The sequence below is a fragment of the Coregonus clupeaformis genome, chromosome 37 (genome assembly GCF_020615455.1).
Source record: "Coregonus clupeaformis isolate EN_2021a chromosome 37, ASM2061545v1, whole genome shotgun sequence".
Taxonomy (NCBI): domain Eukaryota; kingdom Metazoa; phylum Chordata; class Actinopteri; order Salmoniformes; family Salmonidae; genus Coregonus; species Coregonus clupeaformis.
The window spans coordinates 17,306,910-17,320,456 of record NC_059228.1 but is presented as its reverse complement, the minus strand read 5'-3'; the positions used below and the strand labels follow the sequence as shown (position 1 = coordinate 17,320,456).

Sequence of the window (13,547 nt, the reverse complement as noted above, 5' to 3'; positions counted from 1 at the left end):
TGTGGCCCTCCTATTAGCTTGCACGATTCTTTCCATTCTCCTTCGACCTCATCAACAAGCTGTTTTTGCCCATAGGACTGCCGCTGACTGGATGTTTTTTGTTTGTCGCACCATTCTCGGTAAACCCTAGACACTCTAGTGCATGAAAACCCCAGGGTGGCGGCCGTTTCTGAGATACCTGATCCAGCGCGCCTGGCACCGACAATCATACCACGCTCAAAGTCGCTTAGGTCACTCGTTTTGCCCATTCTAACGTCCAATCGAACAGTAACTGAATGCCTTGATGCCTGTCTGCCTGCTTTATATAGCAAGCCACAGCCACATGACTCACTGTCTGTAGGAGCGATCCGTTTTTTCGTGGTGTATCTAATAAACTAGCCACTGAGTGTATTTCCACACTATGAGGTTGGAATAATACTGTTAAATTGTACAAATTATGATAATGCCCTTTTAGTATAAGAGCTGTTCGAAAAGACCGCCTGAAATCTTTGCCTGTTTTGGTGGGTACCAGGTGATAAATAAATTAATAGACCAATAAGAAAGAGAGTTCCAAACCTGCTAATTCCGAACTCAGACCAATCCCAGACCGTCCTAGCAAAATTCTTGCTTGAGTAACTGCTCTTGCTAAGAAGCCATTTTTGTTTCTTTTTGACCATTTTGATTGAAAACAATCACAGTAAGGTACTTAACTGTTACCCAGAAATGATTTGATATTGACATAAAAACGTCTGCATTGGGCCTTTAAGAGAAGAGGAAATGGGGTGGCCACACACAGACACAGACACACACACACACTAGCTCTGAGGTTAGAGCATATTAGATGTACAGGAAACAGACACAGTGCAGCTCAACAGATCAACAGTGTTCACTGGGAACTGCACCCTGTCTGTCTTAGTGAATCACCCACTGTCCTCCCAGTACACAACCTTACTGTCCCCCCAGTACACAACCTTGCTGTCCACACAGTACACAATCTTACTGTCCACCCAGTACACAACCTTGCTGTCCTCCCAGTACACAACCTTGCTGTCCACCCAGTACACAACCTTGCTGTCCACCCAGTACACAACCTTACTGTCCACCCAGTACACAACCTTACTGTCCACCCAGTACACAACCGTACTGTCCACCCAGTACACAGCCTTACTGTCCACCCAGTACACAATCTTACTGTCCACCCAGTACACAACCTTACTGTCCACCCAGTACACAACCGTACTGTCCACCCAGTACACAACCTTACTGTCCACCCAGTACACAATCTTACTGTCCACCCAGTACACAACCTTGCTGTCCACCCAGTACACAACCTTGCTGTCCACCCAGTACACAAACTTACTGTCCACCCAGTACACAACCTTACTGTCCACCCAGTACACAACCTTGCTGTCCACCCAGTACACAAACTTACTGTCCACCCAGTACACAACCTTACTGTCCACCCAGTACACAACCTTGCTGTCCACCCAGTACACAACCTTACTGTCTACCCAGTACACAACCTTACTGTCCACCCAGTACACAATCTTACTGTCCACCCAGTACACAACCTTACTGTCCACCCAATACACAATCTTACTGTCCACCCAGTACACAATCTTACTGTCCACCCAGTACACAACCTTGCTGTCCACCCAGTACACAACCTTACTGTCCACCCAGTACACAATCTTACTGTCCTCCCAGTACACAATCTTAGTAGTTGAGCAGCCACTGTCCTCTCAGTACTACACAATCTTACTGGACGAGCAGACAGTCTCTGAAGCAAAGCTCAGGTCAGTGAGGCAAACTGTGGCCCAAGTGTATGTGTGTGTGTGTGTTTGTGAGTGTGAGTGTGCGTGTGTCAAACTGCGGCCCAAGTAGGTCAAGCCCTGGTCAGCTGATATGTCTCTGTCTGTCCTGGGCAGTGCTGCTAGGCTCTAGTCATGCTCTCAGACATAGATATACGTCCACTAGGACAGGAAATGTACTACATTTCTCATCATCTTATATAATTAATCACACATTTAGCAGTGCTTTAGGTTTTTACACTGTTGCATTTAGAATAGTGGAAACACACATGGATCAGTTTTAAAACATGGAGAAAAAAAGTATAATTCAAAGTTTCCAATCAATGAAGCCATCAGGAGTGTCCAATCTAGTCAGTCTAATTCTATCTATACACTCAGACCCAAAACACTCATTTTCTCTGGAGCAACAGCAGGGGACCCTACTTATAGCAGACTGGGGTTGCCTGACTCATGCCAACACAGCTGTCACAGAACCATGCTTACATACAAATACCTTCAGAGGTCTCTTCAAGCAGACAGCTCAACTCACAGATACAGTACGCTCACGCTCCATTCCTTCATTTTGGTCCAGCGCGTCCCCTCAGCTGATTACAAGCTGTTGTCAGACACACGTGGGTCTCGAAAGACGATTATTTTCCTCAATAGTGTGCAGAGAATTCTACTAGATTAAAAGTCTAAATAAGTATGACATCCTGGCATTTAAAGCATCCTCAATTTGTAAAATTTAAAGCATCCTCAATTTGTAAACTATAAAACATACTTTTTTCGCATACATAAAATGCCTAATATTTAGAATGCAAGGACATGGCCACACATTCACACACGCAGGCGCACACACACTGCTCTCAGACTTACCCAGAGTCAAGCAAAGTCTCAGTGTGTCTCATCCCATTGTTCTCATAGCACAGGTAGAGAGAGAAAGCTCTGATGTCAGAACAACACTAGGCCAGTGGCAAAGCTTTCACTTATTCCTCCCTTCTTTTATCTCTCTTTCCTGTGCCCTTACCCCTCTCTCTCTCTCTCTCTCTCTCTCTCTCTCTCTCTCTCTCTCTCTCTCTCTCTCTCTCTCTCTCTCTCTCTCTCTCTCTCTCTCTCTCTCTCTCTCTCTCTCTCTCTCTCTCTCTCTCTCTCTCTCTCTCTCTCTCTCTCTCTCTCTCTCTCTCTCTCTCTCTCTCTCTCTCTCTCTCTCTCTCTCTCTCTCTCTCTCTCTCTCTCTCTCTCTCTCTCTCTCTCTCTTTCTCTTTCTCTTTCTCCAACGCTCTTCTATTATTCAGAAGCAGTCTCCCGGTCTCGTCGGCTCAGCCAATCAGAGAGATCGCTCAGTAATAATGGGTTCCTGCCTCCAGCTGTACCTGCTATCAGCTCCAACTCACTCCACAGATGACAGGATGCAGGGAGGGAGGAAAGGAGAGAGGGAGGGAAGGGAGTCAGAGAGGGATATAAACAGGGAGGGAGATAGAGAGAGAGATACAACTCCTCCTCACCTATGTTGTGTGGTGCTGTTATTGATGCCTCCTGTTTTATTTGCTAGTGATCCATTGCACTGCCCCCTGAAGCGTATACACACACACACACACACTCTCTATCTCACACACACAGGCAGCAGCACTGACACTTGCCTAGAGGGGGAAGGCGACAAAAATGCAGCCAGCTCACATTACTGAATTGCAGAAGTGGGTGGGACCTAACATGCTAGACAGACTGTAACCTGGCCAAAGGCCAGCACATCAGAGACAGAGAGAAAGAGAGAGAAAGAAAGAGAGAGAGAGGGAGAGAGAGGGAAAAAGAGAGAGAGAGAGAGAGAGAGAGAGAGAGAGAGAGAGAGAGAGAGGGGCAAGCAGGCCTACAGAGCACCATAATTGACACACAGAGGTCTGATGCAGCATTTCACTGTAAAGCACTGTGTGAAAAGTGCAACATCTGCACTGAAGGTGTAAATGCTGTGATATCCCCCCTTTGCACTTTTCCTCCACAAAAGAGACCGACCAAGTCAGCACTGTTCTACTGGAATTCAGCTTTGACATTAGCTAAATGACTTTTTACATGTCACTGTAAATGTGAACCAATGAATCACCTAATGGTAAAAATCATAACATCATCATAATCACCTTAAATAAGTATATTTTCCTGCGTACACTTATCTGATTCAGGGGTTTTACTAGTTTGAAAAATGTTAACGGTACTTTTATGTTGCAAAGAGATTTCATCATCATCATCATCTAAGGAGGCAAAGCTCAGCCTCTCATTGTTCTATCTGTGTCTTAGCATTAGAGGAAACCTCTTACAGACATATACACACGCTATACATAGTCGTATAGCAGCATCCTGTTAATAATGCAGTTGTAGGACCTCTCTCTCTCCCTCTCTCGCTCTCTCTCAGCAGTAATTAAATAGTCTGGAAGGTTGATTGGGTCAGTAACAAAGGAGAAACTACCAGTTTGCCTTACGCAGCTACAGGGAAAAGATAACTTACCGGGGCTAAAGAGAGAGAGAGGATGAGAGAGAGAGAGAGAGAGTGTATTTAGTCAGCCACCAATTGTGCAAGTTCTCCCACTTAAAAAGATGAGAGAGGCCTGTAATTTTCATCATAGGTACACGTCAACTATGACAGACAAAATGAGGAAAAAAAATCCAGAAAATCACATTGTAGGATTTTTAATGAATTTATTTGCAAATGATGGTGGAAAATAAGTATTTGGTCAATAACAAAAGTTTCTCAATACTTTGTTATATACCCTTTGTTGGCAATGACACAGGTCAAACGTTTTCTGTAAGTCTTCACAAGGTTTTCACACACTGTTGCTGGTATTTTGGCCCATTCCTCCATGCAGATCTCCCTCTAGAGCAGTGATGTTTTGGGGCTGTCGCTGGGCAACACAGACTTTCAACTCCCTCCAAAGATTTTCTATGGGGTTGAGATCTGGAGACTGGCTAGGCCACTCCAGGACCTTGAAATTCCTCTTACGAAGCCACTCCTTCGTTGCCCGGCGGTGTGTTTGGGATCATTGTCATGCTGAAAGACCCAGCCACGTTTCATCTTCAATGCCCTTGCTGATGGAAGGAGGTTTTCACTCAAAATCTCACGATACATGGCCCCATTCATTCTTTCCTTTACATGGATCAGTCGTCCTGGTCCCTTTGCAGAAAAACAGCCCCAAAGCATGATGTTTCCACCCCCATGCTTCACAGTAGGTATGGTGTTCTTTGGATGCAACTCAGCATTCTTTGTCCTCCAAACATGACGAGTTTAGTTTTTACCAAAAAGTTCTATTTTGGTTTTATCTGACCATATGAGATTCTCCCAATCCTCTTCTGGATCATCCAAATGCACTCTAGCAAACTTCAGACGGGCCTGGACATGTACTGGCTTAAGCAGGGGGACACGTCTGGCACTGCATGATTTGAGTCCCTGGCGGCGTAGTGTGTTACTGATGGTAGGCTTTGTTACTTTGGTCCCAGCTCTCTGCAGGTCATTCACTAGGTCCCCCCGTGTGGTTCTGGGATTTTTGCTTGTGATCATTTTGACTCCACGGGGTGAGATCTTGCGTGGAGCCCCAGATCGAGGGAGATTATCAGTGGTCTTGTATGTCTTCCATTTCCTAATAATTGCTCCCACAGTTGATTTCTTCAAACCAAGCTGCTTACCTATTGCAGATTCAGTCTTCCCAGCCTGGTGCAGGTCTACAATTTTGTTTCTGGTGTCCTTTGACAGCTCTTTGGTCTTGGCCATAGTGGAGTTTGGAGTGTGACTGTTTGAGGTTGTGGACAGGTGTCTTTTATACTGATAACAAGTTCAAACAGGTGCCATTAATACAGGTAACAGTGGAGGACAGAGGAGCCTCTTAAAGAAGAAGTTACAGGTCTGTGAGAGCCAGAAATCTTGCTTGTTTGTAGGTGACCAAATACTTATTTTCCACCATAATTTGCTAATAAATTCATAAAAAATCCTACAATGTGATTTTCTGGATTTTCTTTTCTCAACTTTACAGTTGGCACTATGCATTGGGGCAGGTAGCGTTCTCCTGGCATCCGCCAAACCCAGATTAGTCCGTCGTACTGCCAGATGGTGAAGCGTGATTCATCACTCCAGAGAACGCGTTTCCACTGCTCCAGAGTCAAATGGTGGCGAGCTTTACACCACTCCAGCCGACGCGTGGTATTGCGCATGGTAATCTTAGGTTTGTGTGCAGCTGCTCGGCCATGGAAATCCATTTCATTAAGCTCCCGACGAACAGTTCTCTTGCTGACGTTGCTTAAAGTGGAAGTTTGGAACTCGGTAGTGAGTGTTGCAACCGAGGACAGACGATTTTTACACGCTACGCGCTTCAGCACTCGGCGGTCCCGTTCTGAGAGCTTGTGTGGCCTACCACTTCACGGTTGAGCCGTTGTTGCTCCTAGACGTTTCCACTTCACAATAACAGCACTTACAGTTGACCGGGGCAGCTCTAGCAGGGCAGAAATCTGACCAACTGACTTGTTGGAAAGGTGGCATCCTATGACGGTGCCACGTTGAAAGTCACTGAGCTCTTCAGTAGGGCCATTCTACTGCCAATGTTTGTCTATGGAGATTGCATGGTTGTGTGCTCGATTTTATACACCTGTCAGCAACGGGTGTGGCTGAAATAGCCGAATCCACTAACTTGAAGGGGTGTCCACATACTTTTGTATATACAGTGTATGTGTGTGTGTTTACATAGAATGTGTGTTATGTGTGAGTTACAACCTGCCTCACACTGGAAGCGATCTGTTACTGTTGACACGCTGGATTGGTTGCTTTCCTTGACGTGCGACAGCAGATTGCCCAGTGAACATACTATGTTGATTTAGTGCTGGCAGCACTCCACAGCCCTGCCTGGCCTGCCTAACATTCTTTACGTCTGAGATCAGAGAGGGGGACGTCAGTGGAGGGACTCTCCCAACCAACACAGAACCCTGGCCAACTCTCTCTCTGTCCTGCTCCAACTTCATAACAGTCTTCTCCCTTCTCCCTCTCCACTCCAAACCAGCATAACCCAGCTAACTCTCTCTCTTTCCCCCTATTTCACAACCAAGTTAATGTACACTCTCTCTCTACCTCTCTAGGAGAGTTATACTTTCTCCTTCTCCCATCCACTTCAAACCAATACAGCTTGGACAACCTTCTCTCCCTTGTCCCAAGTTATATATTTTCCCAACCCTCTATTTCACTACAGTATGTCTGACACAAAACTGAGAGCAATCAGTCACCAATATGGTAGCCAGTGTAGAGACGACAGTGATATATTTGTGACAAGCAGCAGAGAGCTATCCTCTCTCTCACTTCAGTGCTTTATACGGTCACTCAATTGTATGTGTAGATCTATCTCTGAGTAGTGTCACATTTGTCAGAGGGTAAAAGAAAGTAGCAATATGTAGCATTGCTGTTCTTTGCTAATTTGGCTGCAGACTGCAATATCAAGCTACTGTATGCAGGAACTGAAACTTTGGCTGCACACTTGTCTTTGTCATGCAGTCTCTTGCGCACTCCATATTGTCTACTACTTCCCTAAACCCATGAGAAAGTTTGTTGTGGTATCGATGCGAATAAGATCATGTAGTCGATTCAAATTCAATCCCTGAACGAGTGAAATCAATCAAATACTTCTCTTTTGCGAAACAGTGTTGTCATTAGTCAATAACTTTGTATTTATTTGCATGGAAAGCTATAACTAGCTAGAAAATGAGTCTGTCAGATGTGAGGAATGGGATTAGGGTTAGCTCTGGTCTTTGTAACCAATATCAGGGACGTTGCTAAGCGCACCATAAACAGTCTGCAGGTAATCCACAGCAACGGCTAATGGCTAGCTACAGCTGGGTAATCCCCGATACAGCAACTGCTAGCGGCTATCAGCTAATGGCTAACTGCAGATAGTAATGCTGCCATAGCAACAGCTAGTGGCTAACTGTAGGAGGATCTTGCATTTCAGACTGCTAGCTAGTTCTTGCTAGATGGGCTACAATAAGGTAACCTCACACTGAAAGCAATGCAAATCACAATCCAAATCTCTGCTGAAGCGTATTGCATGGTAAAACATGCAGACCCCTATGTATCCTGTAGCATAATACAGCCAATACTAATAGAGGTAAAGTTAACATTTGTTTAAATATCTGGCATTTGTATTAATACTTGGCCTATAAGTGTGCAGACAATTTATGTCCATTTTAACATCTCCGCTGTAATAACCGTCCTGTCATTGATCAGCATACAGAGTGGAGCTGGAGGATGGAGAACCAGGCTTGTCCTCCCCTCCCCAGAGATGGCCAGAGTTGATTCCAGACTCCTGCTCTCTGTCTGGGCTCTCATGTGTCAGATGTGGGGCCCTCTATCGCCAACCTGGCTGTCAGGGGATTGTGCTGGGGCTGCACTTTATGCGCGCGGAGACACACACATACAGGTCGGGCTGGTGCATCATCTCTTCCATCCTCACATAGTGGCCTTAAGAGTATCTGTGTGTGTTCTGCGTCTGTCGCCCTCATGTCTGGTTCCTCAGACAGACGTCCTTGCGTCCCGAGGTAAGACGAATGTTGGCTGGCTGAGTGAGACCAGTCTGAGTCCCATCTCTCTCTCTCTCTCTCTCTCTCTCTCTCTCTCTCTCTCTCTCTCTCTCTCTCTCTCTCTCTCTCTCCCTCTCCCTCTCCCTCTCCCTCTCCCTCTCCCTCTCCCTCTCCCTCCCTCCCATCTATCTATAATTCCCTTCAGTACATATCCCATTTGTCTCCATCAGTTATAAGCTTCCCTTCCCCTGAAACCCATTCTAAGGCTGCGTCCCAAATGGCACCATATTCCCTTCGTAGTCCAATTCTTTTGACCAGGGCCCATAGGGAATAGGGTGCCATTTGGGATGCATCAGGCCCAGGTCAAGGCCAGACTCTCTTTATTAGATCCCAGAGCCATCACAAGGCCTGGAGATGATTCTAACTATAGACCACACAGTCCAACCTGAGCCCTGGATGACAATCACATTATACCATCAATACAGAAACAGGGGGAAGGTATGTCTGTCTGTCTGTCTGTCTGTTTGGGTCCTTCTAATAGGAGGATCAACCACAAAGTAAAGGTAGTTTTTCAAGATGAGATACAGTTGATTTTGAAAATGTTCTCTAAGGATGAGCACAGAGGCGGATGAGAGATGAAATTGAGAAATGTCATTCTGTTGTGTGTATTGGTTCCAACATACTGGAAATCAACTCCCAAATATTTACCACAAAAACAAGCCAATCACATTCCATTAGAACCACAAAACGTTTGAGGTAACCATGGTTACCCAAAGTTCTTTCAAACATCCCTTTATCTTTATTCTGACCTGTTGTGGCTTTGTCAGGCGTTTCTCCACACCTCTCTACCACTCCAAACATCGATCCATCCATCGCACTCTCTCCCCCTCGCCCCTGCCTGTCCAGATTTCACTCAGACAAATGGGCACTCTGGGGTACAGTTCGGTATGGATCGGAGGAATTCGATTTTGAAAGGCAAAGTGTCTGAGGACAGCATTACTGTAGTGTGTGTGTATGTTGTGTGTGTGTGTGTGTGTATATGTGTGTGACCGTGTGCCCGTGTGTGTGAATGTTTATATGTGTGTGTGTATGTGCGTACGTGAGTGTTCGTGTGTTCAGAGACTGCTGAGTTGACGGTTTTCTGTGAGAATGCCTGCCATCCGGACAGCTCTTCTCAATGGAAGACAGAAATGAAGAAAACCACAGAAGCCCTGAAACATGACCGTGGTTGAGTTCCAAATGGCACCCTATTCCCTATATAGTGGACTAGTTTTGACCAGGGCCCCTTAGTGATCTGGTTAAAATTTGTGCACTATATGAAAATACAGTGCCATTTGGGATGCATCCCATGTCTGTGACCAGGATGTGATCAGACAACCTTCTAGCTACAACAATCATGTTATCAACTCAGACTGAGAATACACACAAAACGGCCTCCTGAAATGTTAAAACATTGGGCAGCGGAGTTCAACAGTAGTTCTGTCACATACTGTGAGTTCCTAGCCTGCACTTCATCATGAGACGGGTAACACTTTATTTTACAATCCTGTTTCACCTGGGTGGTGTTCATTTGGCACCAAGCGGAAAAAAACAAATTGCAACAGGACGGGACTACCTGGATTTGTCCAATAACAAATGCTCATTTTCGTTTTCAATTGTGTGCCCTAATGAACATGACCCTGGTAGTTAGTCAGTGATGATGGTGTCTCTTACCTGCAGACTTGGGTGTAAATTTGTCTCTGTTAGCAGCACACACAGCCAGCAGCCTGTAGCCTAGGTCCAAGTCAAAGCCTTGTTGGGCTGCCACACGACTCACCACCTAGAGGTAGGGAGGGAGTGAGAGAGAGGGAGGGAGGGGGGTGGAGAGAGGGGAGGTTAGGGAGGGGAGAGGTAGGGAGGTAGAGAGAGGGGGAGGGAGGGGGGAGAGAGGGGAGGGAGAGAGGGGGAGAGGTAGGGAGGGAGGGAGAGAGAGGGGAGGGGAGGGAGGGAGGGGGAGAGGTAGGGAGGGAGGGAGGGGGAGAGGTAGGGAGGGAGGGAGGGGGAGAGGTAGGGAGGGAGGGGAGAGGTAGGGAGGGAGAGAGAGGCAGGGAGGGAGGGAGGGGGAGAGGTAGGGAGGAGAGAGAGGGCAGGGAGGGAGGGAGGGAGGGAGGGAGGGAGGGAGGGAGGGAGGGAGGGAGGGAGGAGGAGGGAGGGAGGAGGGAGGGAGGGAGGGAGGGAGGAGGGAGCGAGAGAGAGGGGAGGGGAGCGGAGGGATGGAGAGAGGGGAGGGGAGCGGAGGGATGGAGAGAGGGAAGGGGAGGGATGGAGAGAGGGGAGGTTAGGGAGGGGGGAGGTTGGGGGGGAAGAAAAAGGAGTGAGAAAGGAAGAGAACAATCAATAGGTCATAATAATACTAATAACAACATGGTGGTGCTTATTTGTCCTATTTCACACATGTGAAAGAGTGGGGTCACAGCCAGGGTCAGCCATTATCAACAGCGACCCTGGAGCATAGGTTAAGTGCCTTGCTCAAGGGCACATCGACAGATTCTTTCACCTTGTCGGCTCAGGGATTCGGACTAGCGACCTTTCGGGTTACTAGCTAACCGCTAGGCTTTCTGCTGACCCCAGCAGTAACCAGAACACTCCCCTACTCAGTGAGTCAACATAGCATGATCAACTCAGTAAGTATTTATCAACATATTCAGAGTGGATATTTGTGTGGACGCAAATTAACTATTCAAAACTGTTACTTTTTGGGCTGTTAAATATTTCAGATCTAAGAGACACTAGCGGGCCAGGTAATGCACATCCTAAATGACACCTTATTCAGTATAAAGTGCAAAATGTTTTACTAGAGACCTATGGACCCTGGTCAAAGGTAGTGCACTATAAAGGGAATTGTGCCATTTGGGACTCACTTATAATACATGGGTGCCTTAGTGACTAACTTCTCCAATGTCCCACTCTATCCTTATGCAGGAAATATCTCTGAAGACCCTAGTTATATAAAAGGCAATTTGGACAAGTCTTTACTTTCTAAAGCAGTGCAATGAAATATGTATCTAGATTCTACAGGAATAAATAATATATGCAAAAACATTAACAACAGCAATGAAACTGCCAGTATTCAAGTGGTGTTGATATTTCATTCCAAGTGGGGTATTGATCAATATTAGTACAGTACTCCTTTGACTAGCAATAATAGGCATATGTGCAAGCGCGCGCATTCACACATGCTCCCTCCCTGTGGGCAGTAGCAGGTAGTAGGTCTAGCCCTGCATATGGAAGTCATCCCTGTAGTCTCTGGGCTTTAGAACATTAGTACTGAGGAATATAAAATATGACATATGCTCTGCTCTCATTGACAGCCTCGTCTCCTCTCCTGTGAACTCAGATACTGTATACTGTATAGCGTACAGCAAAGTAGGTCGGTTTTTGGACATCTCTATGTGCATATTTCAGAAGCTTACAGTCAGCTTCAGTACATTTTAGTGCCATGTCTGACATTTATCATGAAAGCACGATATATAGTAGACTGACTCTCCAAACCGTTATCTTATGCCCGCTAAACTGGGATATGATTGTGTCCCACTAACCTTGTAACACTGATGTTCTGTTATTAAATAATATGATATTTGGCTCTGGGTTCCCAGAATGAGATTATGCACAAACACACACACACACACACACACACACACACACACACACACAGGAAATTAAAAGATCGGCAGGAACATTGTTTGAGCATCTGTCAAAAACGACAGTCTTATCGGAAGATTTAGTTAACTCACAGATTTTGTTGTAAGACTGCTTCCGCAAAACCACTGTCCTAGTAAAACACTGTCCTAAGATGTGTTCAGGGAGATTGATTCGAGCAAAGCTCTGCACATATTTGCTAACCTTAATCATCCAGTCAACCTAGACTAATGAGTCCTGTTTAGAGTGAAGGTGATTTTTCAATGAGTGAAAGAGACATCAAACAGGAAGTGTGTGTGTGTGTCTGATATTCTAGTCTGTTGCATTTGCACACAATAAGATGAGTGTGTGTGTTCTCTAAGCATTCACTCATCCACTGTCTCTCTCTGATGACTCACTGACATGACTAGCTTCAAACTAGGTGGTCTAGGGCTAGGTGATCTATAGCTTCGCTCTTATTAACCGTCCAATATATCTATTCAACCAGTTAACAATCACAGACAATACAAAACCACAGCCAGTACAGTAGTAGGCTGTAAGCAAAGCCACTGTAACACAAGTCATCCTTTTCTTTGAGAGTTATTAAAAACCAATGTATGAATGTCTCTGATTAAACCATTTAGATGATGAGAAGACCCTATGCTATTAGAGGACTCAGAGGGGGTACAGACCCCATACTATTAGAGGACTCAGAGGGGGTACAGACCCTATGCTATTAGAGGACTCAGAGGGGGTACAGACCACATGCTATTAGAGGACTCAGAGGGGGTACAGACCACATGCTATTAGAGGACTCAGAGGGTTACAGACCCCATACTATTAGAGGACTCAGAGGGGTACAGACCCCATACTATTAGAGGACTCAGAGGGGGTACAGACCCCATGCTATTAGAGGACTCAGAGGGGGTACAGACCCCATACTATTAGAGGACTCAGAGGGGGTACAGACCCCATACTATTAGAGGACTCAGAGGGGGTACAGACCCCATGCTATTAGAGGACTCAGAGGGGGACAGACCCCATACTATTAGAGGACTCAGAGGGGTACAGACCCCATACTATTAGAGGACTCAGAGGGGGTACAGACCCCATGCTATTAGAGGACTCAGAGGGGGTACAGACCCTATGCTATTAGAGGACTCAGAGGGGGTACAGACCACATGCTATTAGAGTACTCAGAGGGGGTACAGACCCCATACTATTAGAGGACTCAGAGGGGGTACAGAGCCCATACTATTAGAGGACTCAGAGGGGGTACAGACCCCATACTATTAGAGGACTCAGAGGGGTACAGACCCCATACTATTAGAGGACTCAGAGGGGGTACAGACCCCATACTATTAGAGGACTCAGAGGGGTACAGACCCCATACTATTAGAGGACTCAGAGGGGGTACAGACCCCCATACTATTAGAGGACTCAGAGGGGTACAGACCCCATACTATTAGAGGACTCAGAGGGGTACAGACCCCATACTATTAGAGGACTCCGAGGGGTACAGACCCCATACTATTAGAGGACTCAGAGGGGTACAGACCCCATACTATTAGAGGACTCAGAGGGGGT

The 13,547-nt window shown here is 46.1% G+C and overlaps 1 protein-coding gene across 5 annotated transcripts in view; it reads right to left on the bottom strand.

The window, feature by feature from the left end:
• LOC121553781 (zinc finger MIZ domain-containing protein 1-like) overlaps nt 1-13,547 on the bottom strand; it is a 184,979-nt gene that overhangs the window by 27,914 nt on the left and 143,518 nt on the right. For all 5 annotated transcript variants that reach the window (XM_045211570.1, XM_045211573.1, XM_045211572.1 and 2 more), the window contains one exon: nt 10,017-10,122. In XM_045211570.1, coding sequence (XP_045067505.1) covers nt 10,017-10,122 — 106 coding nt within the window. The remainder of the gene's footprint in view (nt 1-10,016; nt 10,123-13,547) is intronic.